Genomic DNA, 27,861 nt, shown 5'->3' on the forward strand with positions numbered 1-27,861 from the left:
TGCATGATTATAAAAGACTTAAGATGTCCAGAAACATCATTGTTTCCAAATTTCACCTAGAGGTATCTTTATACTACAACTTCTAAAATGAAAAACAGAGCTGTTCACATGTTCACTATGTACTTTTATTTTAAATACTAGCACAACAAACACAATGACATGACAGGATCATTACCTCAATAATACGGATAACATTCCTTGACAAGTTGGCTTATAATTTACATACATTGCTTTTATCGGGAGCTATTTTAAGTATTATCTTAAGATATATTGTAAAACACAAGTCTCAAATATATACCAGTTGCAAACATAATGTGCTTAGTTACTATTTTCCTTATTATTTAAATAAAATGATTTAAAGTTCCTCAAAATCATGCCCACTGGTGTTCATGGTTTCAGGATGCATGACTCGTCCCATGAATAGGATTGTACCTGCATTGGGTTGGGAATGAACAAAAGATATTTATTTTCCTTCTTGCTTACAATTAGCAATGTTCTAATTGTACATTATAAATGAAAGCAAGAACACTGGTCTCCAATAACCTCAGCTTTATGAATAAACTATAAGTTTTCTGAATATACAAGCAGTAAAAGATTCAGTGATAAGTATTGTGTCCTTGGATACTCATAAATTCTAATGATAAAAATGTAAGTAAATTATTTTCATCTAAAAAATCATTTGAACACATCTGATAAATAATGTGGAAAATGTTTTCAATTAAAAAAAATGGAAGGGCTTCCCTGGTGGCGCAGTGGTTGAGAGTCCGCCTGCCGATGCAGGGGACACAAGTTCGTGCCCCGGTCTGGGAAGATCCCACATGCCGCGGAGCGGCTGGGCCCGTGAGCCATGGCCGCTGAGTCTGCGCGTCCGGAGCCTGTGCTCCGCAACGGGAGAGGCCACAACAGTGAGAGGCCCACGTACCGCAAAAAAAAAAAAAAAAAGATTTCTTTTTGGCTTATTAAAGTTCTGTTCTCATAACAGACTTACCTGTTCTCCTGTTCCTAATAAGAAAGAAAAATGGATGGTCGACAATAACTTGAGGATACAGCACAGCCATCCTGCTAATTGCAATCATTCCTGTAACGCAGAGAGAAAGTAATTACATGTCTGTGGATGTGCGGGGACTAATGAGTAATTTCTCCAAACTATCTATGTTTAATGCAAAGGTAATGATTTACACGAAACAAGATTTTAAAGACTTAGAGAAAAATTATAAATGTGTTAACATTTCTACTTGATCTTAAAAAAACCCAAATACACACACACACACAGTTCCCTCCCATCATCCCACCAAAAATATAGAACAATTTATTTTGCATGTTACAAATTTTTATTCTCAGTCTCAGATAAATACTTACAGCTTTACTAAAATGACCTTTGAGTCAAGGAAAGGGGAAAAAACCCCACCCCAAACAAACAAAAATCAGTTTCTTTATATTCTCAAATCATTATTTCTTTTATATGAAATGGGGATTTTTACACAGCAAGTCACCAGGCTTCTAGCAAGTGGCCAGAACAGCAGTGATTAAAGAGAAAATACAGCAGGGAGAGATGCAGTGGTGTTTCCTACAGCTGGGAAATTGAATTCCCTTGAGATCCTTATTGTGGGATAATCATTTTATACTTTCTGCAGGGTGATTTGTTGTGAGGAAAAGGCCAAGATTAAATTATGTAAGATTTTAAGCTTTCTCGATGCCTGAGACTACTGTTTCTATTTCCTCCCGAAAACACCATTTTAATTGATGAGATCCTTTTAATGGGCAAATGTATGCAGAAGTTAAAAATAATTTGTGCAAATATGATATGTTGCATTTTACCAGAGAAGGGAAAAATCCTACCAAAATTTCATGATGGCTGTTGAACATGATATTGAAACAAATCCAAACAAATGAAAAAAAAAAGAAAAATCCTTCTTGCTTAACTAAGGAAGTCAGAACATTCAAAATAACCAAGGACATTTACCATTTTGCTTTGGACACGTAATTTAGGTAAATTTAAAAAATTTTTTATTTAAAATTATTATTTTATTATTAACTTAAAATTATGTATTGCATGCTATCATGCATTCTTGTTTGTGCATGTGCTTTTTAAAAACTCAAAGCTCTTCACTGACAAAATTAAGAACTAACTTCCAAAAATAATTAAGTAGAAAGAAAAATGATTAACTGGGCAGCAGGGAAATATTTAAACAGGCAGCACAGCAGGAAAATCTATTCTGCAGAGCTGACAATCTCCTCCTGCCTCTCATTAGAGATGGGAGTTACTCTGTATGGGGCACTGAAATGAGTGCATGCTTCATACCCTATTTGGAAAATTCTAGCAGGTTCCATCATTAGCTTGACTTCTAAGTTAGAGCAGGGTCAGTTTTTTGGCTTAGTTCTAAATGACCCCCATTCCCAACCCAAGGTTGCTTTAAAAATACAAATCTCAAAAAAGTGAGAAGATTTTGAAAAACAATAATTTGGCACCTGAAGCAGCAGCAGCTTCTGAGCCTTCTTCATTAACCTCTATGAAGGACTTGTGAATTGCTTTAGAAAGGAAAATCTCTTTGTTATCTGCAAAAAAAAGAGATAACAGAAGCATTTCTTCGGTATCAGAGAAAGGGAAGCACTTTATCTTTAGTTAAACAGATTTGAGAAATATAAGTGTTATAAGATACTGATATAAAACATAAGAGATAATGTTGTAAGATTACATTTATGATTTGAAAGAACCATTGAAGATGTATTTTCTGTTTTGTCCTTATTTTATATTCTCTTGTTGATTTTCTCCTTCATTTTTATTGGTAATTTTCCCATCGTTTATTTCTTATATTGCCAGGAAAAGCAGAAACGTGGCTCTGTTTTTAATAGCAACCTCAAATTAGTTCATAACTCAAGATAAAACTTCTTACATGTTTCTCCCTAACCTGAAATTTCAAAACATAAAATGAAAACAGAAATCCACATATAACCAGAATAAAAAGTTTTTTAAAATCTAATCTCTAATTACTGTGATAATAGAAATATCCTTGGCAAAGGAAAACAAAATTGACTTCTAGGTTGTAGAAACAGGAATACATTAAAAAGTTATTTCCCATTCCAATTAATTGGTTTATCTGAGGATTCAAAAACATGCTTTATCCTAAAGCCAGAGGAAATAACACATTTTTAATATTAGGAGAACTGTTTTTCCCTTTGAATTGTCTTTCTAGTTACGCTTACTTTTAAATTAATGGCTGTTATAGGCTGAATTTGTTCTCTAAAATTCGTATGTGGAAGCGCTCACCCCCAAGATTTCAGAATGTGACTGCATTTGGAGATAGTCTTAAATTTAAATGAGTCATTCGGGTGGGCCCTAATCCAGTATGACTGGTTTCTTTACAAGAAGAGGAAACTTAGACACAGACAGGTACAGAGGGAAGACCATGCATCATGGTTAATTTTATGTGTCAGCTTGGCTTGGCCACAGTGCCCAGATAATTGGTCAAACATTATTCTGGATGTTTCTGCAAAGATGTTTTCTGGATGAGATTAACATTAAAGTTGGTGGACTTTGAGTAAAGCAGATTACTCTCATCATGTGGGTGGGCCTCATCCAATCAGCTGAAGATTTTAATAGAACAAAGACTAGCTTCCTCTTAGCAAGAAGGAATTTTGCCAGCCAACTGCCTTCAGACTCCTCCCTGTGTGTCTGGCCTGCTGACCTACCCTGCAGATTTTATATTTCCAAAGTCTATACAATTGTGCAAGCCAATTCCTTAAAATAAATCTCTTAATCCCTCTCTCTCTCTCTACATATATGCATATATCCATATATCCAAATGCATATATCCTCTCTCTCCATATATATATATATATATGTGTGTGTGTGTGTGTATCCATTCATCCTGTTGGTTCTGTTCATCTGTAAAACCCTGACTAATACAACATGTGAAGACATAGGGAGAAAATGGCAATTTATAAGCCAAGAAGAGAGGTCTCATAAGAAATCCACCCTAAAGACAGCTTAATCTTGGACTTCCAGCCTCCAGAACTGTGACAAAATAAATGTCTGTTATTTAAGCCACTCAGTCTGTGGTGCCTTGTTATGGCAGCCCTAGCAAAGCATACAATACAATAGCCTTCAGTCTTGGGTTTCCCACTTTTCCCCATGATTAAAACAAAACAAACAGAAGATACTTCAAATATATAAAAAGGAAAATAGCACAAGAAGCAAGATAAAGGATTACTCAAGTTTGTACCATTTTTTTTTCTAATCCCAGGAAGTCTACTTCAAATTTAAGATAAATAACTTTGTTGCTGATGCCCAGCCCTATTTAGTAAAAGCACAATTGACTTCCCATTGAACTACTTAGTAATACTTTCAAAGACACATAATTATCTGATACCCATAGAAAATGATGTCCAACAACATTTTTGGTACACCTGTTGCAAAGCACCTGCTTATTTTGAATAAGCCCCAAGACAAACTGGTGGCATCTCTGATTATATTTTAATAGGGATACTCCTTCCTCAGCTCATATTTAGCATTAAGATAGAAGCACTGCATTATGAAATAGTCCATCTCACATATTGTGATATTTTCTTCTAGAATGCATTTGATAACCAGAAGAAAAATTAAAAGCAATAAAGTTTTACATCAAACAATTAAGTAAAATTAGCTTTCTCAAATCCAGATGACTAGGTTTTTTTAGCAAATGAAAAGAAAAATATCAATTGCATTAAGTAACTAGTCAAAGTAATTTAGTAGGCAAAACAAACACTGAATTCCAAGACAGTAAAACATAACTATTTAGTAGTTAACAGATGCTATACTATTTTCAGATTCTGCTGTGCATTTTCATCAGTCTGCCAGTTAAGGTAGAGTCATGTATCAATGGCCCTAAATGCGAAAATGACAGCACCCAGTTCCTAAAGGATAAGGAGTGTCCACATTGCCAGGTAAGCCCTGTTCAGAAATTTGAGGGGAGGAACTTCCCTCGTGGTGCAGTGGTTAAGAATGCGCCTGCCAATGCAGGAGACACGGATTCAATCCCTGGTCCAGGAAGATCCCACATGCTGCGGAGCAACTAAGCCTGTGAACCACAACTCCTGAGCCCACGTGCCACAACTACCGAAGCCCGCACGGCTAGAGCCCATGCTCCGCCACAAGAGAAGCCACCACAATGAGAAGCCCATGCGCAGCAACAAAGACCCAACGCAGCCAAAAATAAATAACTTTATTAAAAAAAAGAAAAAAATTTGAGGGGAGTTTTCAATAACACCGAATGATATTTCAGACACATTAATTTGCACAAAGGAAACTGCCTCCAATATCCCCTGAGCCTGATTTGCTGACTGTACTAAGCACCTTCAAAGAAGGAATCTCCTCCCTTCAACCCTGGTGTCTGCCCCAAGTATACCCTCCTCTAGTCCCCAAATCTCTCATGTGCTCTCATTTAGCTCCACAGAACCGTTTTGAGGGGAGGGATGCTGCAAGACATCATGGCAGAAAGATCAAGAAAGCAAGAATGCCGAGGGTTCTTCCCAGAGAGCTAGTTATTTAAAAGATAATGAAATGGACAAACCTATAATGAGATTCACAAAGAAGAAAGAGAAATTACCCAAGTAAACAATATTAAGACAAAAAAGCAGAACATACCTAAAGATAACAGAAGAGAATTTTTAAAAATCATGAAAAATACTATATAATTTTCTGCAGGTAATGTTAACTTTAAAGGGTATACTTTATTTACTATGCATTGTATCTATTTATAATATACAATTTGGTAAATTTTGATAGATTTATATATCTATGACCCCACCTCTACAAATAAGATAAAGAATATTTCCAACTCTCCCCACAAGTTTCTTATGCAGATAACTTTGAAACAGAAGATTTGCCATCAACTACAATTTTATAAAAATATTTAGGGCTTCCCTGGTGGCGCAGTGGTTGAGAGTCCGCCTGCCGATACAGGAGACACGAGTTCGTGCCCCGGTCCGGGAAGATCCCACATGCCGCGGAGAGGCTGGTCCCGTGAGCCATGGCCGCTGAGCCTGTGCGTCCGGAGCCTGTGCTCCGCAACGGGAGAGGCCACAACAGTGAGAGGCCCGCGTACCGCAAAAAAATAAAAAAATAAAAAAATAATATTTAAATTATAAAGTTGAATCAAGGAAAAAAATAGAATGAATAGTCCAGTAACCATTAAAGTAGTTGAATCAGTAGACAGAATCTTCCCCCATCCTCAAAATTAAAGACCGCAGGCCTAGATGGTTTTCTAGGGAACTTTAACCAAACCTTCTAGTAACAGAATTTTCTGAGATAAAACTATTCCAGACTCTAGAAAGAGAATAAAAGCAATATAAGTCATCTCTGGGTCATCTTACTTGCTATTAAAATTTAAAAAGGACTGTCTAAGAAAAGAAAATCATAGACCAAACTCACCTATTAATATGGAGGTAAAAGTTCTTCAAAATCAGAAAATTAAACCCAGCAACACATACAAATAACTTTTTTAAATGAGTTTCTGGGGATGTCAGTGTATCATGACACAGCAGTTAAAACTACTCTGACTGCCTCCCGTTCACATTAAAGCTTCCTCTGGGATGATCATCAAATACAAACCAATTCATGCTACTCCCCTACTTAAAACCCTTTATCACCTCTCCTGCTAGCTCTACCTCCCATCTCCCCCTCAGTATATAACACACCTGCACACCTGCACACCTGCTCAGTATGTAATATGAGGGCCTCCGTGAGGTTGCCTCTGCCTCTTCCAAATAGCATTCTTCACTCTGCACACTGTGCTCCAGATTATTTGAATGGCAATGGCCTGATCATACCACACTTTATCACTTCTGTGTCTTTGCTTCCCCAGAAACTCACTGAACCCTTGTACAGTGAGACACCTAATCTACTTTTAAGGCTCAGCTTCAAACCCTCCCAGGACTTTTCTGCTCTCTCCCGATTCCCAACCCCCACCCCCCACTAAAGTAGAACTGACCACTCTTTCCCACTGAACCCAGGATCTAATTCTATTTAAGCCTTCATAATATATCATATTCACATTGCTATCTCTCTCTTCCTGGACTGTCCAATTCCTTCAGGCAAGGATTGTGTCCTTTCCCTTAGTGTCCCTGGCTTCTGGCATTTAGGGAGCTTAATGAATGAACTAACCTAAGTAGAGGGAGTTTCCTGGTAATGTGTAATTTTCCAGTAGTTAACCCAACATTTAGTAACTGTTGAATGAAAGGTGTTAGTTATTTCACATTGTAAGACTTTGGGTGTTGTCACTCTGTGGGCACCATGACCACAATTCTGTTCACAATTATGTCTATAAAGTTTATTCTTGTAATAAATAAAACGTGACACCAATCCAGAGTAGATGGTCTAGGAAAATTGATAGAAAACAGCCCCAGAGAGAGAAAGAATACAAAGACCACACACACACTAGAAAACTTAAAAATCTAATTGAGTTGAAGAGCAAAGGGAATGGGATCTAACAGATCACTGTCATCATATATATTTCAAAGACAGCAAAATAAAGATTGAATCCAATGTTCCAGTTAGGGGGTGACTAACTGCTACACCAAGGACAGCAAATGTCTCCAGTTGTAAACAAGACTTCAGGACACTTAACCTTCAGCAAAACACCACCCCTTTGGATATACAAATAGGAGAAAATGTAACAAATAGGAAATCACATCATGAACACTGAGGGAACAAAAGAAAATGAAACTTTTTTCTCTAGTCACAAACTGCAAGCTGTCACATTAAAATAAAATGTAAGCTGAAAGTAGTTTAAGCAAGAATGTGTCTGCTGCCACATCTTAGAAGGAGATCAGATCATACAGGAATACAGGCAAGTTCATAGCTTCTATGTTTGGCCTCCACTATTGCTCATTTTCGTGTAATTATATGTCAATCGAGGCCATCTTTCCTGCCATGCACTTATTTCCTGAGAGCCTGGACCCTCCTGTCCTATTTATCTCCTCTCCCTATCCCCAGTTCCTTGCACACTTCCAGCCACCAAGTACGCACTCAGGTATTCAAGGAATCATAATATGAGGGGAGTTAAAGAGATTTACACTGATGAGTTTGTCTTATTTGTTAGAGAAAAGTTAACTGTTCTCTAAAAATGGAAATAAATAAATCAATGACAAACAGAACTACAAAAAAAAAAAAAAACAAAACCACACACTGGTCCCAAGCAGTCTTCTTCTTCTGGCCACAGCAGACATTGCTGCCAAATAACTGGTCCTACTTTTCTCCAGGCAGCGTGGAGCAAGGCTTTTCACAATGGATAAGATGCAAACAGTGCCAGCAAACCCTAGGTTCCCCAGAGAAGAGCTGGGCAGTAATTCAAGCTTTTCTGAAAAAAGCAGGGCAAAACACTAAGGCATTCATTCAGTCACTGAGCAAATATTTATCAAGTACCCTGCTCGTATGAGGTATTGTGCAGGGCACCAAAGGCTCTAAATACCTGTGATTGACATAACGCTGGCCAGATGGCCATCATGCAAGAGTATGCCACTACTTCCTTTGTGGCACTGTTCCAATTCAGCCAATTTTAATGGATTTCTGCATCACCAAGGACATGCTTAAAATAACAGAATGAACGGAGTTCCATAACAGAACCCTAGGATACCAAAAATGTCTCTGTCTCTGTACTTTAGTTGCTAAAATACTTTTAGCTTCAGCCCCACCCATGAAGTTTAGAAAGGTTTTTAGAATTTGAGCTCCTTCAAGGTAGGAATAGTGTTTGCTTATTTGTTTTTCTGCATAGATTTTGTTATAGACCAGCAAATATTCAGTCATTTATTCACTCATTCATTTATTCATGTACTGAGCACCTCCTATGTGCCTGACATTGTTGATGCACTGGGTATACTATGTTGAGCTTAACAGTTCATTCCTAATGGGGGAGAGAAGACATTAAATAACAAGGACAATAAAAAAGCAAATCAGGGCTTCCCTGGTGGCGCAGTGGTTGAGAGTCCGCCTGCCGATGCAGGGGACACGGGTTCGTGCCCCGGTCCGGGAGGATCCCACATGCCGCGGAGCAGCTGGGCCCATGAGCCATGGCCGCTGAGCCTGCACGTCCAGAGCCTGTGCTCCGCAACGGGAGAGGCCACAGCAGTGAGAGGCCCGCGTACCGCAAAAAAAAAAAAAAAGCAAATCAATAAATGACCACAATTTCAGGGTATGGTAAGTATAAGAAATAAAGTGATGGGTTGGCTGGTGACTAGGGAAGGGAAGAGGAGCTACTTGACATTGGATGTTAGGAAAGCCTTGTCTGAGAAGGTTAATCTGAGCTGAGACCTAAAGAATACAGAGGAGCCAGTCCCAGGCAGACCTAAAGGTAGAGTTAGCAGTTGGGGGGGAAGGCTGGTGCAGAGGCAGATACAAGCCAGGTGTGTGCAAAGACCCAGAAAAAGCCTGTGCGGCTGGAGCATGGGGATTGAGGAGGGCCAGAGGCTTGAGAGAAGCCCCCAACTTGGAGCAAGGCAGAGCCCAGCACCATCTTCTCAGGGCACGCACCCACCCAGCATCTATCCTGCTCCCCATACCATGCTGGACTCTGAGGACAGAAAGATGTCTACGACACAGTCCAGGCTTCTGAGGAGCTCCGAGCTCAGTGACAGGTAGGAGAACAAACAATCCAAGGAAAAAGTAGAACTTGTGAGAGCACTTTGCACTATCAGAATCCAGATAAGGGAAAGTAAACCATCTAGGAAGGGCAAGATGTCAGGGGAAGCTTCTCGGGGATGCTGACAGTTGGACTGGTTCTTTTTTTGTTTTTTTTTGCGGTACATGGGCCTCTCAGTATTGTGGCCTCTCCCGTTGCGGAGCACAGGCTCCGGACGCGCAGGCTCAGCGACCATGGCTCACAGGCCCAGCCGCTCCACGGCATGTGGGATCCTCCGGGACCGGGGCACGAACCCGTGTCCCCTGCATCGGCAGGCAGACTCTCAACCACTGTGCCACCAGGGAAGCCCTGGACTGGTTCTTGAAGAATAAGTAGAAGAGTGAAAGTCAGAGAAGGGGACAAGGGCATTCCAAACAGAAAATTATATCTGCAAAGTGAGAGAAGCAGTGGTGAGGGCCTGAAGGTCCAACTGAAGATGGGGCTAGGAGGAGGAGGGGAGTGGAGGGGGATGTGCTTGATTTTAAGAGCTTCGACCATGATGCTAGAGAGCCCAGCCTTTGTCCAGAAGTAACAGGACATGACGGCTTTGATTTTAGAAGATATTGGTGGCAGCAGCTGTAAAGCACGAATTGGATGAGCAATCAGCTGGGGGCAAGAAGATCAACTGTGTCAGCTGTTGCAACAGTCCAAGCAAGAAAGTGGGGTAGAACTGGAATTACGGTGCTGGAAGAGAAAGACATCTCTCTGACTTACAGGTAGAAGGAGAAAGAGAACAAACAAGGGCAGGATGTAAGAGTCAGTCCAGCATAAATCTAAGCGCTTGAGTCTGACCTGAATATGGCTTTTGCTGTGTCTTCTTAATTCCTTTATTTCATTGGCTCCTTTATTAAAGCTCATACTTCGTGCTGAAGGATTTAGTACTCTCTTTCTCTTTCCCCTTACACCTTCCAAGAGGATTATCTATTAATCCAAATGCTGATGGTCCTTCATTTCCCTTACAAAAATAGCCCTACTCTATAACAGGATCTTCGCTGCAACTAGATGAGCATTTTAAATAGAGCCCGAGAAGAAAATGATTCTCAGCACCCTCTAGATTCCATGTTTATTGCATGAGTCTTTACTATGTTTTATGTTCATGGAATTTAGCGTCAAAAGCAATGGACATCAAACTGAGGTGAAAAAATAAACACAATAAATACAGAGCATCTCATTTGTTCCTTCATTCAGGGAGTACGAAGCAGAAAGCACAGTGCTGGGTGCTTCTTAAACACACATAAGGATCAATTATGTGGAAGTTTAAATTCTGGTGGGAGATATCCAGTGCATAAATAATGATACTATGAAATTAAATGTATGTGGCATAAGAAAAATAATAGAATACTGTAGTATTTAAAAAGGAGTGATTACTTCTCGTTGGTGTAATCACGGTGGCTTAATAAAGTTGGAGATATTTGACCTGAGGCTCAGTTCTAAAGGTATTTCAGGTGGGAGAAATTTCATAAAGATGAGGGCTGGGAGGATGTGAGGTGCAGAGCAAATGTTCAGTTTGGCTGGAGCACACGCTGTGTGTAAGGAATCAGCCAGAGATGAGGTCTGAACGCCCTGCCGAGCGGTGGATGGTGAACAGCAGACCGAAGGGAGGCTCTGAACAGGAACTGGAATGATCAGAGAGTGAGTTTTAAGGTGATTAATCTTGGCAGTGGTAGATAAGACAGATTAGACGGTAGAGAGATTGGAAACTGTCTAGGAGGCTATTGAAATAGTCTAAGGCAGCAGTAATGAGAGTCTGAAATGAAAGTAGACGCCATGGAACAGAAAATGAAAGCATGGATTCAAGAGGTCTTAGCAAAAGACTCTCAAGTCATTCAGTTTTTCCAGAAGCAAGAGAATGTCATGTAGGGTATTTTTGGTCCACTGCTAAATCACATTAACTATTTTTAAAGAAAGATAAAAATCTCATTACATGATTTTAGAATGTAGCAGTGTCCCAATAGTACTGAATTGGTTTCTGGGTACTTTCGAGTTTTCAAATTCTACTAATAATGTTATTTTTAAAAGATGTCCCCAGTTTTTACATAAGGCTTTTAATTAAAGAAGTAATACATACGCAAGGTAAATTTCCAAATAGTACACAGTGGTCTCTGAAACGAAACCCCTTCTCTCATCTAAGAGCCTCTGTCCAGTATTCTCGAGGCAACCACTTCTATCATTTTCTAAGATGTTGTTCAAAAATGTTCTATGCATTTAGAAGCTTAAATACATACCTATGAGGGGGGTGATCTAAGATGGTGGTGTACAAAGATCCTGAGCTCACCTCCTCCCACAGACACACCAAATCTAAAGCTACATATGGAACAACGAGTGTTGAAAAAGAACTAATAATTAGCTGACCAACTGGAGGCACAACAAGGGATAAAAGGGCCTCATGGTAGGAGATGCAGAGGGTCAGTCCCACCAAAAACTCCATGCCCCTGTGCAGAGACCTCCAACAGGGAGGGATCTCATAGGTCCAGAACTACACCCTGAGGAGCAAGGTATTTGTGCCCCACGTTGGGCACCCCAACCCTAGAGACCTGCACTGGAGACACGAGGTCCCCAAAACATCCGGCTTTGGAAACCTAAGGGGCTTATGTCCAGGGCACCCAGGGCAGTGTAGAGACCTGAGATACTCCTTTGAAAGGACTTGCACACTGTCTCACTCATCCCAGGACCCAGTACACAGGCAGCAGTTAGAGAAGTGCCTGGACTATATGTGAAGGAGGTTCATTTGCTAATCTTAAAGCATCTGCTGGAGGGGCAGGGACAAGTTGGGACTTTCTTTGGGGACAGAGGCATGGGTGAGCGCCGTTTTTGCATTCTCCCTATACCTTGCTCGTGCAGGTGGGCGCACACAAGCATAGCCTTGCTATAGCCTTGGGTGTGCCCCATTCCCAGCGCTCTTGCTCTACCTCGCTAGAGGCAAGGGTGTGCCCTTCCCCCAATGCTCTTCACCTGCATCGCTAAAGCTGGGGGTGAGCACAGTCCACACAGGGGGCGCCCCTTGATTGCCTGGCCCTGGTGGCCAGAGGGGCTTGCATTTCTGGGCCCCAAAGGACTGTGACAATCAGAGAAACAGTTCTGTGCAGGCTATCACCCCCCGGGGCACTGCACAGACAGCAGACTAAAACCATCCCCAGTCTGCCTGTGAAAAAGGTCCATTTCCTTGTCTTGGAGCTTCAAGCTGAGGGACAGGCTACAGGTTTGTGACACATCTAGGGGCTACAGAGGAGCTCGCAGGAAACATAGGCAGGGAAATACCATCCTTCAGCCCTCCCTTGGCCTCGCCACAACCTACTGGTACCTCCCCATAGTTTATTCATTCATCTGAAATCCTGATTTTTGCAAACTGTCACCCAGGAACATGTTCAGATCTGGTCTGGAAGTCAGCAGGGTTTATAATTGTGGACCCACAGGGCTGCATGGATTTGCATACTTTAAAAGCTGCTGCCTGAAGAGCTGGCTTCTAATCAGCCTAAAACCAGGTGCTGACTGAGCTCCCTCTTATTGGAACACTGCTGGATCTTCACACACTGTCCACAACTGGGATTTATCAAGTATTAACCAGGCTACTTAGACAATCACAAGGGTTCAGGAGTCAACCAAGAGCTGGGGAAAGGTTGAACAATAAGGTTCATCTCCTACACGTGGTCACTCCCTCAAGACTGGGAGAGGCACCTGTTTTGCTTAATTCATAGAAACAAACACAGAGAGTCAAGCAGAATGAGGGAACAGAGGAGTGTATTCCAAATGAAAGAACAAGACAAAACCCCAGAAAAAGACCCATTAAAATGGAGATACAGAGAATAGATTGGTGGTTACCAGAGGAGAAGGTTACCAGAGGAAGGGGGTGGGCAAAACTGGTGAAGTAGGTCAATTGTACAGTGACAGATGGTAACTAGACTTAACAGTGGTGATCACTTTGTAGTGCATACAAATAGCAAAGTGTGTTGTACACCTGAAACTTATATAATGTTAGCTACCAATTTTACCTCAATAAGAAAATAGAAAGAAGAAAAATACATATAGTCTCTTCCTCCATCTTTTGACCCAATATGCTCCCTCCCATTCTCCCCTTTGATTTTTTTCCTTTCTGCTTCCGTAATGCTTTCTCTAGTACAGAGTTTCTCAACTCATTGCTATAGAAATTTTGGGCTGGATAATTCTTTGTCATGGAAGCTGTCTTGTGCAGTGTAGATCACAGGGATGTAGAAGCATCCCTGGCCTCCAGACAGTAGATGGCAGTAGCTCTCCCTAATTGTGACAACCAAAAAGGTCTCCAGCTATTGTCAAATGTTCCCTGAAGGGCAATATTGTCCTGGTTAAGAACCACTACTACAATAAAACATTTATATCACTCTTCCTTTTATTTAATCCAGCTGTTTATGTCTTTCTCCCCACGAGTCTACGTGCTTCTTCAGAACAGATAGGATATCTTAATTATTTCTTCATTTTTATGACCTAGTACTTTGCTCACACTATCTGCCTCACAACGAGTTGTTAAATGAAAGGAATAGACATGGCATTGAATGGAATTAATTTGTATATCCTAAACACCATGAAAATTCTCACTAAAGTAGAAAGTAATAACCAAATACACGCTAATAATTTTCCTGGGTACTTGTGGGGTTACTAAGTGTCATAAACACTTTAATCATCAAGGTTTTCATGTAATTTGGGGAAGCAAAGAAGTATACGTGTGAACAGGACACCAATCATGTAAGGCAGAGCATATGGTGCCCCAAAATGATGCAGGGAATAAAGGCTATTGAATTTAGAGGAAGCAGAGAGGAAAGTTTTATAGCTGTGTCACTAGAAAGTTCTTGAATGAATGATTCATAAAGTAATGTATATATTTGTGTGTGTGTGTGTGTGTGTGTGTGAGTGAAAGAGAGAGAGAGAAAGAGAATGAAGAATGTATCGGTTGAGGTAGCTGGCATGCCGGGACTTCTAAGACTGTGGCAAAACTAGGAATTTAAGAATCAAAGAATTCCCACTGAAAACTTGAGAAGTTGGTTTTAGATCAGTTATCCTGAAGACCTGAACTGGGTAGTGTTTGAGGATGACCAATCCTAGACCTCTTACTAATATTTTAAGGAGTTAAATGTTTCAAGAAATATAATGTACAAGGTGGCCCTGGGTAAATCTATTCTCTCCTCCTTTTCCTTGATTTATACTCTAGCAGACATCTACTGTGTGCCAACTACGTGTTGTCAGCCCTGGACCAGGTACTGGGAATGCAACTGTGAGCAAGATGCTGAGAAGGATTCAGTTCTGATGGAGGTTTGATCAAAGAGCAAAGACTTTCCGCTATAGACTCTATGAACTCTGAAAGAGCCTAGTGTGATTTCAAATCTGCACTCATATGTACATTTATGCTCTGTTGTCTCTGTACATAGTAAAGGCAATTAAACATTACCTTATAAACCTTCCAGATATGTCAAAAAATTTGACCTACACTGACCACAATAATTGATTTGCCACTGCAGTGATACTCCCTCAGGACTGAAAAGCAGTAAATATTCTGTGTGTGAAATAACTGCCTAAATGTTTGGGTGACACACTGAGGAATCTCTAATCAAACTGAAAATAGAGCCATGGTAAGAAAGCAAAATATAATTATTTAGTTGGAAGTTGGCCAGTATAGCATTCTTTGAATTCATAAGGAAAGGAGCATAAGAACTTTAAATTATCCTGCGCTTGAACCACAAATATATATATATTTCTGCCTCAAGTACAATGTACCCATTACCCTTTGAATGGGTACTTATTCTACCTTCATGGCTCACATCCAAGCTCCTAGGGCTCTGAACTCTTGTTTTATCTTGATATAAATCTGTCTTTATCTCATCAGAAAACATATTGTGTTATTTCCCATGTTCTATAGAAATGATGAAAATTATCATTATCTAAGCTAACTAAATCTTACACTGACAGGTACCTTATTTCAATACGTGTCTTGGGATTAGCTGCTTTAAAAATATTTCCAAAAGGATTTTACATTTCTAAGTACTTTAATGTTACTAATATGGTAAGATTTTTATCCTGACCAAATTAGGGCATCTGAATCAAATAATTTAACTGGTTGTTTTCCCTTGGGATATTTTAAATAAATTTCTCAACACCCAATATGTGAAGTATATTTTGAAGCTACTTCTTCAAAACCACTGTTTTTTATTGAAGACTTAAGATAATATTTACATCATCTCACAGGTGTCCTTTTTAAAAGCATCTAGTTCTCACAGCAGACACTCATTTATCCTCTCTTCCTTCTTTCTTTCCCATATGATTTATTATAACTGGACATATTGAGATATTCAATCAACACATTTATTGATTATCTGCTCTACAAGGCATTCTGTCAGATGTGATGGGGAATTCAAAGATGCATAAGACAGGTCTTCTGGAGAATATAATCTGCTATCAAAGATAGACATGGAGCAGAATAATACAAACAATGTTGTGACTGTATTTATAGTTTTGCTTGTAGAAGTTAAATATATTTCTTATATTTATCTGGCAACTGATAACTATATTTTACCTCAGAACTCCTTAATAAATAGAGGATTCACCACCATCATTTTAAAAAAATTTTATGGAATAACATTTTTTAAAAATTGGTGTTTATTTCCTACCAGACAAGGCTGTCAAATTTGCATTTTTGATGAAAACTTCAGTTATTCCAAGAGCCTTCAAAACATGTTTTAAATCAATTTCCTGTTCCACTGTGAACCTGGAGAACACAGAGGGGAAAATGTATTTAGTTACAGCATTTTAAAAGTATTTAGTTACAGCCTTTAAAAAGTATTTAGTTACAGCATCCTGCTACCTGGGACAGGAATAAAATGTTAGATATGTTGATTTTTAAAAGTCTGTTTTATAGAGGGTAAATTATACTAAAACTGGATTTTGACTATAAGTAGTATTTGATTGTTACTGTAAAAAAAAAAGGGAGCATCGAAAAGAATAACATAACAGAATAGTATTAAATTATTAAGTAGGAAGCCAGATTGGTCTTAATATGGAATCTCTCCCAATGAGATTGTATCAAACCAATGAATTGTATCACCCATCTTTCCAGTGAAAGATATGGACTGAGCATGACTGTATTAACAAGTGCAGTTTCTAAAAGCAAAGGCTTTTATTACTTTTTTATAAAAAGTGAAAAACAACTGGTTAGAACTAAATATTTCCTTTTTAAAAGATGTTGCCTCCTAATCAATACAGATCATAAATATAAGTTTTTAGGCAATGGGCTGTGTCCTTAAAAAAGCTAAGTCTGTAATAGTCACTAAACATTACTTTAGCATCATTTCTGATGTCTGGTTTTAAGAAGAATGATTGCTATAAACAAGACTCAGACACCAAGAGGAATAATCAGGGGAAAACCAACAGATGAGTAAAGGTATAACAAATATTAGACTAAGTACTAAATTTTATCTATATCTTACACTTTAACTTGCACTTAACATTGTTTATTTTGTTTTCCACAAAAAGCGGATATTGACTGTGAAAGTAGAAAAGGGGGATGAGTAGGGAAATACATTGGAGAATATATTCAGTGACTTGAATGAATTCTTAAAGTGTTTCCTCTGTGTGCTTTGTTATTTAGTTTTTTGTTTATTGGTCACATATGTAGCTTACTAGATAATAGGAACTGTTCCAACAATATAAAACAGATTAATTTAACAAAAACAGATTAATTTAAATATCACTACAGCTCTTTGAGGTAGGTATTATTATCTTCAGTTAATATTTGAAGAAACTGAGCAGCAGAGAGATGGAATAGCTTGACCAAGTTCATACAGCTAGTAAGTGGCGGAGTTGGGATATGGATCCAGGTAGTATTATATATATCCTGATCTACCTAAAATAGGAAAGTGAAGGAAGATGTCAGTAAGGGTTCTTTTTACTTCTTAAAAGCAGCTTGGTTTGTTTCACACTTTTTAGGCTGTTTAGGTGACGATGATATTTTAGCTAGATTGAATTTGGGCAAGTTCCCTAATTTCTGAACCTTGGTTTTGGCATATGGAAAATGGCAATAATAATGCCTACTTCACAGTATTGTTGAGGGGATTAAATAAGTTTGCTAAACATTCTAGGATGATGCTGGCTTGTAGGAGGCATGCAGTAAAGGGCAGATATGTTAATAGTACTTACCATATTGCAGTAATGTGTAACATTCACATTATTATCGATGTTAAGGTGTTGAATATTTGCATTTTAGTAGTGGTGGAGTAATTTGGTTAAATAGGTATACTAATCTCTGCTACTTTAACTGTAAATTTGTCAGATCTAGTGTTTTTTTCATTTTAATATTTGTAGTATCTGGCATAAGACCAAATACGTAGGGTGAAGTGAAATAAAATCTAGGTGTCCACGAGAGTGTTTGTTTAAAGTTGAAGACAAGATGTAAACAATTTCCACTTATCCGTTCCTTGTCTTTGTTCCTTATCAAACTATTAAAAAATCGCTATTATCCATATACTCTCTCTTTCCTCTTTATATAGACTAATATTAATATAAATAATTATTATCATCTCCCATATACTGAGTGTTTACTATGTCCCAGGCACTATGCAAATCCTTTTATGTCTAGTATCTCATTTAATCATCCCTGTGATAATCTCACAAAATCCTAAGCGACAAGTATTGTTACTTCTATTCCACAGAAGAACAAACTGAAGTTCAATAAAACTAAACAACTTCCCTAATCACACAGCTAGTAGGTGGCAGAATAAAGATATGAACTGAGATCTTTCTGACTGCGAAGTCCTCCCATCCTTAATCACTATAATTCCAACAATGGCTTATTTAAAAACAAACAAACTACAGGAAGATTTTACATTTCACCCACTGATTTTAAAAATAAAAAGCCACAATGCTACTTTTTCAAAACCAAAAGGCATGGCTGTTTTTGTAAAGGCATTTGATGTAATCTTGTATTTGCAATTTTCTATCTGAATAAATTAAAGAGGTATGCGGAGGGCAGAAGCATCGGAGACTAAGGAGGGACGGTGTGGAGCAAGTGTTAGAAAAAAGCAAATATATATTACACATAAGGAGATTAATAAAAATGTGTAAGAATTAATCAAATTATTTGAAGAGAAACCTAATAAAAGCACTCATGATAAAAAATAAAATCAGATGGCTTATGCACTGGTTTTCTTTAACAGACATGAAACTGAAGTGCTTTATTAGTAGACAATCACTTCAGAATAGCAGGATGGTTTCTGGTTACAAAATAGAGAATACTTATCCTTTGATTTCTAGTACTCTAATCACAAATGACAAACCTGAGACTACAAAGGTAAGAGTGGAAAGATACTACAGCCAGGTACATCTGCATTCCAAGTATTAGAGATTTCATTTTGATTTTGTCAATAGAAAGATCTTTTTATACCTAAGCTGTATCAGTAAGACTGAAAAGTAAGAATATACAATGAAGAGGGTAATTTCATTAGAACCAAGTTTTAAAAAATCCTACTTAGAGAAAAGTATATAAAAAGATTGATTAACAAAAGATAAATAGTAGGACTTAAAAATAAACGATAATAGTATTATTAGATAATAATTATATGATGCTTACTTTATGGCAGGCATCATTCTAAAGTGCTTTTTAGATATTTTACATATATTATATATATATATATATATAATATATACTTTTACATATTAGCCAAACTATTTTTTCTGCCATGGATAAATTGGAAGAATATTTGGCAATCTCATTTAAATCTTAGAGATGTATGACTGTGCATAAACCTTGTGGTATTTCACTGGATTTGGTGATATCACATAGAGATAGCAATCTCACCCTCTTCTGAATAGATTCTTGTATTTTGGATAAAAATACAATTTCAATTCAGCATCTGATTCCTGTAGGATTTATTGTTCAGGGGAAAAAATATGAATACAAAAGTAATTGCCTCTCCCCCTCCCCCTCCCCCCATGTACCCTATGCCCCTTAAGGGAAAGTATTTTAAAGCAACTTGTATAAAATCTGGTATAATAGAAAGTAAAAGTACTTGTGAAGTAGGACAAGAATGTGGTCAAATTCAGAAATGCAAAGTTGCATTTTTAGAGTAATGTCTCCATGTGAAAAAACTATACATACCCTTTAAGACAGACACTTGAGTAAAGCTGGAGCACAACTATTAGAAAACTTTTACCTTTGCTAAAATTGAGTCACATAAATCACTTCCTTCACTGAACATTTAGTGGGTTGTAATGCTGTAAAATGGAGGGGTGGATAGTTCCCATTGATTATTACCAACACATTGGTATTTGGAAATAGTCAATCTCTTAAAAAGGGACACCAAATTTATCTTATCTAGCTACTTAGCCTCCCATGCTATGCATTAGCCATGCAGAAGGAGAATTCATGGAACTCCTGGAGAAATGGATACATGGTAATTAACCATGCCTAGTTTAGTAACAGGCATTAATATGAGCAAGCAAGCTAAACTCTTTCATAATCGAAGAGTATCTCTTAGAAAATGAAATTTTAATTTTCTTCTGCTGCCGCATTCAGTTTCTCAGTGGACAGTACCCGAAGGCCACATTTTCTAGTGAATGTGGTTGAATTACAATATGTGATACTTAATAAACATTCCTTTAGAATTCTTTTAAAATATTCTTAAATAACTTTGCATCCCTACAGAATTAAGGCATTTGGAGGTGCTGCAGTCAATTCATAGAATTTAATAAGAGAAGCATTAACTCTCTACTGAATTTCTCATCTTATCAAAAAGAATCCCTTATAAAAATGCACGGGAAAAATACAAAATTAATGATAAAAGGTCACTAGATGAAGGTTTAAGTCTGATTTAGTTACTTACATTTAATTATTAATACTTAAAAGTAAATTGTTCTTTTAGAGTTAAGATATATTGTTCATATATTAAATATGTAGATGTCAATTATCATATATTTTAAAAAAAACCCTGGTTTTGTATGTTAGATATTCATTGGCTACCTCTCCTTGAGAATAGACTTACAGTGAAATCTTTCTACACAAATGTATTGTCATGGAAAGTTATGCAAGCTAAATATCTTAGCTAAAAAGAAAAAAACATTTGGATTACTATTACCTTAATTTTTATATGTAGACTGAAAAGTATATGGCTATATATTATATATGGCTATATATTATGAACTACAACATTAACATAAGCATCAATATATGCATATTTCTAGCCAAAAATGTCTACAGTTCCAAATAGCTCTCCTTCATTAACATAATGTAGCAAACATCAGCTAAGTTTTTGGAAAAATAAGCATTCATGTAAGATGTAATTTTAAATGACAATTCCTAAAATTAGAATAAATATGAATGAGTCAAAGAGGTTTTAGTAATTCAATTTTAATACTAATATTTATCATCCTTCAATATTCATACTAATTAATCATATTTGTGTAATTTTCTTACATGGAATGAATATTGGAACTCTACTTCCACATACACACACACACGCACATGTTTATTGGCTGTTTGCGTGTTTTGTTTTCTAGCCTAGAATTTATATATTATGTTTATAAATTTGTTGTTTGGTTTGCTGGTCTAGCTCCCCTATTACATTTTAAAGTATTCAAGGGCAGAATAATATCTTCGGTTGGGTTTGATTTGGCAAACACACTGTATCTCTAGGACAGGAGAGAGAACTGACTTTACCCTAGAAGAATTTACAGAAGGAAAGCAAGACCTACAAAAAAAGTAATTTTGTTGTGGGGTGGTAATGTAAATGTACTGTCATAACAGGGAGGTGCATAAGTGAGGCAAAGTGAGGGTTAACTGCTCCATCACGTGGTTCATGGAAGGTTTCCTAGAAGAACTGGTGCCAGACCTGTACCCTGAAGGCTAGGTAAATAATATCTGGCAAACGTACGTGAGGAGGGCATTTTAGGCCAATGCAAAAACATACATAAAGACCCTGAGGCATAAAAGGGCATATGGTGTCTGTGGCATAACTACAAGCACAGGGATAGTATCTATTACAAAAAATTGAACGTGGTGAGTGGCCAGAGATAGGGTCGAGGAAGTGGGTGGTAGTCAGAACATCAAGGCCCTGAATGGATTTTTATTCTTTCAGCCACAGGGAGAATTTTAAGCTCCTTCCTGCTTGTTTATGGTTGCATCTTGGCACCTAGCCCATGACTTGCTTGCATTTCTTCCAACAAAGTAGAAGATTATTTTTTCTCCAGCTATTATCAATTTAAATATTAATGAAATACAGAAGACTGTAGATGCAAATGATATTCAGAGACAATCTATTGAAAAATCTTCTAAAATGAAGCTAAGAATATTGATTCATATCTGAAACTAGGTCTTGATAAGTAGTATAGAATGATCAATGAGTCAGCCTATGTCTCTGGGCATGACTGAATGAGTATGAAAGAATACTTTTTAAAAGATGGAGGGGGTGGAGGAAGAGAAGGAAGAGGAGGAGGAAGAGAGCAACACAAGACAAAATTCAATATCAGTGGCAAGAATTTCTCTGCATCAGAACCTTCATTGATACCCTCCCTCCATGCTATCAGAGGGAGTCACACAGGAACCTCTCACCTGGGGAGGTACACTTCCACTTTTTGCTTCTTCACAGAGTTTGCCCATTCTTCAATCAGCTGTGCTTTGACCAATGGCTCCAGAGTGGCCAGTGGAACTTCCTGTCTGGACAAGACCAGCATCATACTTATCTCATCCCCCTCATAGGGTATTTCCAGGACTTGGTAGATACCACCAGCTTCATTGGAGCCATCACTAAATTCCCCTAAAAAGAACAGAAAGGTGATAAAAGGCCCCTATCAAGGCTTAAATAAAATGTTTACATTTGTTATAACTTTTTTCCAAAATAGTGTGTAGAATATAAAAAATTCAGGCATCTGAGAATTTATTTTAAAGTAAGCCCTGAAATTCAAGTGAATCCTCAGCCCTACAGAATTTATTTTATTTTAGGATCCCCAGAATTGTTTCACATTTGTTCTCTAGACTTACTTTTTTATTTATTTTTAAATGAGATATCTCAAATGAATATATTTTAAGGATATCAAAAAAATGAAAAGTCATGATTAGAAAAATAAAGCCCTGGATCCAAGTTGGATGTAAATCACATTTACCAACATCCACCTGATTTCTAAGAAGGGAAAAACTGACCACATAATACCTGGTACTCTATTATTACCGCGGCTAAAAGTTTTGAGGCCAAGGTAGCACAGCCAAAATGAAATCTACTTCATTCGGCAGTAGTTATCTAGAGCTTTTGTGGTGATTAAAATCTCCAAATTAGATAATTAGGTAAATTAGGTAATTGGCTTCGTGTTCTATGAACTTAGCTAAATTGACCAGGCTTTCATTAAAAAAAAAAAAAAAAAAAAAAAAAAAAGTCTTTAAAACAAATGGTCCTGCCACTACTTTAAAATTTCCCCCATTTTCAAAACAAATGTAATGCTTTTGTTCTGAATATTTTCATTTAACTGATCTAGGTCCTTTAGATGTCACATTAAACATTTTGGTTCTCAAATAAAGAGGTATTTCCCTTTCTTATTTTGACTGTTAATTTGATTAACTGTGATTATAATATTTTAATTTTACTGTGTACCTTTAAGTAGAATAAAATATTAGTTCTAACATATACTTAGCTTTCAATTACATTTCTGCTTATGACAATAAATAATTACAGTTCAGTATGGTATGGGGAAAGGATTAGCACCCTAAACTTCTGAAAAGGCCAATGAAATATCCCTGAAAATAATGCCAAGGATGCTGACTTGTATCACAAATTATAGACTCTCAGTAAGTGAAACTATGAATGAATAATTATGCCTGACTAAACATAAACAAGTCTGAAAGCAAAATTTTAAAGGAATGCTTATAATTCAAAAAGTGATGAGGTGTCCAAATCAAGAGCTGGGTGGAACCTATGGCTCACTGAAAACCACCCCAAAGCGAATGACTTTCTGGAGTGACTCAGAACATTCTTACACAGGTCAGATATTTTCACATGAATAAAGCCACTCTGTAGGTGTTATCGACTTTATAAATTAAGAAACATATTGGAAAACTATCAAAACATATAATATTCACTCAGGATCTAATTAGAGGCCTTTGAAAATGGGGCCAAGAAAATTGAATTGTAGCCCAAACCAGATTGTTGAGAAATCTGAGTAACGAATATTTCATGTTTTTTCTTAGAAGTTTGTTGATATACTGCAAGAAGAGAGAAATAAAAGCCAAACTGTCTTACCATAATAAAATTCTCCTTGTTGATACATCATTGGAATTTGGACTTCACTTTCATCATCTTTAGTGAAGGAAAAAGTTCTGGTATTTTCAGGTCTAAATTGTGACTTCCAATTCCCTTTGAAATAGACAGCATTGATGAGGGCCAGATGAGTGATGGTGTCAAAATCCCTTGGGGATACCAAATCTTTCAACAGACCTATTCAGGAAAAAATGAATGGATGAAAATTCATATTAAATTTGAAGGTGAAAGGAAACCAAAATATTATCAAACTACCATCCAATAGAGTGCTTGAGGTGAACTTTATATCATTATAAAATTTACAATAAAAATTAAAAGTATCTAACTTTCAAAGGAAACAATGTTACACACACACACACACACATATATTTACAGACTAAGGGCATCTAAAATACCCTTATACACCACCTAAAATAACACCAACTAGTAGCATCTTGACATTTGCACAAACTACAGAACCACATACAACAGAATCTCAGGCTTCACTACTTTCTAGTTGCAATGATGCATGTAAAACTCTTAACACAGAGTAAGCATTCAACAGATATTTCTAAGTTTATTCTTGAACAATGTACATGATTAAAATGTCATCCAATTCAAACTTTTCCCCCATGTACACTGGATATCTATCAGATATGACAACTGCTTTTGATTAGGTGAAAAGAGATGAGTAAAAGCTAATTTAACTAATGATACCTTATTTTTTATCACTTATAATGTTCCTTTCTAAATCCGTTTTGAAAGACATTGGGACTTTATTAATGGCTGAAATTGTTTAAGAAGAGTTTGGAAATAAACAGCTTTCAATAATCCAATCTAATGCAGCTGAATTATTCTTAATTTATTCTTTGAATGTTAAAAAATAACCATGTTTATATTACATTTTAATAGTTAGAAAAGATAGGACCAACATTCACTCTGTGTTCTCTCATTTTATTAGTCATAGCACTTCTTTAGGTACTTAAGAAGGTGCCTCAGCATTTTGGGGAATATAGGACAAAGGGTATGGGATGAGGGTCTTTTGTTGTTGTTGTCCCAGCATAAAATGTATTAGATTAACATTATTTTCGGAGTTTTGACAACATGAATTAATTAATTTAAGGAACAGCCATAGTAATCTACTTTCAATTTGGTCTCATTTTTTTTATCCTAATTTCAATTATTTTGTTGGTAAAATCGGAAAATAAAATGGTAAAATATGAAACATTTGGAGAGCTTAAATACATTTTAAAAATATGATTTTGAATTAAAATTTGAAACAAATGCATCCTTTTCTAATTCCTCTCCAAATATTTTATTTGGGCTTAAAATGGGCTGCTCTTTTTTTAAAGGAATCCTGTATAAATTTTTTGATTAGCAGTCAAATTCTGTGGTTTAAAAGCCAACAAATATCTTTAAACTCTCTTACTCTATTTTTATCATATTGTTAAGAGAACCAGCAACTGTGATTCTAACTAGTATCTAACTTATGAAATGGTCAGCTCAAGCAAAATTCCATACAGTAGTTAAGATTACTACTATTCAGATGAAACTCACCAACTGGAGAGCACAGATTTCATATTAATTTATCAGTGCCAATATTCTATACATGCCAAAAGAATTAACTTCTTTCTCAAATGTTTATTCATAAACAATCCTTCTAAAATAGGCTGTAATCTATTAGTAGATACTCAACTAAATGCAATAATTTAGTTGATACTCAACTAAATGCAATCTAACCTTCAAAATGTAAAAGGAACAAGGGGACAAATAATTTCAGAAGTAAAAGGGAGTTAAAACTAAGCTATTAGAGAAAGAAAGGAACCAAATGACTTACTATTTGTGTTATTCTCCACCCACTTATTGATATGGTTGGCCACAGCTACATTTTGACCGAAGTCCACATGATTGACTTCTGCATTAAAGTACTTTTTTATCATTTGCAAAAACTCATCATTGATATGAAATCCATTTTGCACAAAGAGGGAATTGGCAATTTTCATCACATACTGATTTTCTTCAGCAGTCACCATGTGAGAAAGATGCTTCAAGAAAGAAAATTCTTCACCTGCAAAATGACAAAAGATAAGTTTATTAGTGGAACAAACACAGTGAAAGATCCTGGAGAGTGGAGGAGCACGAAAACACAGCAAGGGGGATTAATAGAATAGAGGCCCAAAGGAAAAGCACTGGCTTATTCCCCACACTGACATGGTAAGGAGGTTCCAATATTTGTGCTGTTTCTAGATGTTCAAATTAACTTTTTGCAGTTTAGTATTATCAACTGATACTATTTTCATTTTAATTGACTTTCTTGGTAAAATCTATAAAGTAGAGATACTTGGATTGTTTTCTTTCAAAGTACTTATGTTACTTTAATTAAATGAGTCTTATTTTATGATGATCAGAAATAATCTGTTTCTGTTATCAAGTTTAATTTTCTAGTTTAAAAATCAAAATATTCCTTTAAATTTTACTTTAAGTAGACTTTTTTTTAACCTTACAACTAGAAAATCCAATTGAAATTGTTTTAGTTCTCAACTTTTTAATGAGTTAATTCACATATATATTAGAAACATTAAAATAGAAATTATACATCATTGAAAAGTGATTACAAAATACATTTTGGCTAGAAATTTTCTCCAGTACAAAAATTTTTCATGATAATACAACATTCAAAAAAAAACTCTTGGGACTTCCCTGGTGGCTCAGTGGTTAAGAATCTGCCTGCCAATGCAGGGGACACAGGTTCAAGCCCTAGTCCAGGAAGATCCCACATGCTGCGGAGCAACTAAGCCCGTGCACCACAACTACTGAGCCTGCGCTCTAGAGCTCGTGAGCCACAACTACTGAGCCCGTGTGCCACAGCTACTGAAGCCCGCACGCCTAGAGCCCGTGCTCTGTAACGAGAAGCCACCACAATGAGAAGCCCGCTCACCACAACAAAGCGTAGCCCCCGCTCACCGCAACTAGAGAAAGCCTGTGTGCAGCAATGAAGACCCAATGCAGCCAAAAGTAAATAAATAAAATAAATAAATTTATAAAAAAAATTCTTGGGTGCCATTTAAATAATGAAGGTACTGTTGATTTTAAGTAAAAATTTCTGATATTCTTAGAGAATAATGGTTTTTTTATAGCACTCATCACAGTTATAATTTCTCATTTATTTATGTGATAATTGATTAATATATGCCCTCCTTCTAACTGGAAACTCCAACAGAGCAAGAACCATGTTTGCTTTTGTTTATCACAGTGAGGTTTGTTTAAACAATAATAATAAAAGATACAATTTTCTTGTATTAACTCAGCCAGGGATACAGCTAGGAGCTAAGAACTTTCTTGGGTTTCCTAATGGTTCTCTTACCCATATCACCTCAGTGAGACCTCTTTCTCACTCTTCGTAAATACTGCTGCCTCAGGCATAAGGCAACATAACTGAGTTGAATGTTAATGTCAAACCATCTTGAGAAATTAAATCTAAGCACACTTACCATTTTTCAGGCTATCATATCCCATTGAATGACGGATTTCTTTCAGGGTAGACCCTTGGGCCCCAAGTTCCATCATTCCCATTGCAAGGGTGACACTCAGTGGAGAGAAGAGAATATTTTCATCTTCTCCAGTGGCTCGAAGATGGTTATACATATTCACTGACAACTCAGCAATGGTTTCATCAGTGAAAGTGGTCCCTAATGCCAAACTTTGCAGAACCAGCAAAGAGAAGAGTCCAAGGAAAGCCATGTTGGAATAGTTTCAAGCCTGGAGAACAATATTTTACATATTAATTTTTAATTACCTCAGTGAAAGGGAGTGAAAGGTAAAAAAAATAATAATTTCATGGCAAAGTTGTGAGTAAAACAAAAGTTTTTAAACATATGCAGTGTTAGTGTCTCTATAGCAAAAAGCCCATTAAAGGATTTGTTGGAAGATCCTATTAAGTCAATTAATAGTCAAATGAGCGAATAACACTG

General features: G+C 37.0%; 1 protein-coding gene across 1 annotated transcript; it reads right to left on the reverse strand.

The window, feature by feature from the left end:
* Positions 1 to 355: 355 nt before the first annotated feature.
* On the reverse strand, positions 356 to 27,631 carry SERPINI1 (serpin family I member 1; the record flags this gene model as incomplete). The annotated part of the gene is made up of 8 exons (XM_079705028.1): positions 356 to 432; positions 989 to 1,078; positions 2,470 to 2,556; positions 16,286 to 16,383; positions 22,216 to 22,420; positions 23,894 to 24,088; positions 25,728 to 25,958; positions 27,382 to 27,631. The coding sequence occupies 8 exons, from the start codon at positions 27,629 to 27,631 to the stop codon at positions 356 to 358; spliced, it is 1,233 nt and encodes a 410-aa protein (XP_079561154.1).
* Positions 27,632 to 27,861: the final 230 nt, after the last annotated feature.

The sequence above is a fragment of the Hyperoodon ampullatus genome, assembly GCF_949752795.1.
Source record: "Hyperoodon ampullatus genome assembly, chromosome: 5".
In the NCBI taxonomy this organism is placed as follows: Eukaryota; Metazoa; Chordata; class Mammalia; order Artiodactyla; family Ziphiidae; genus Hyperoodon; species Hyperoodon ampullatus.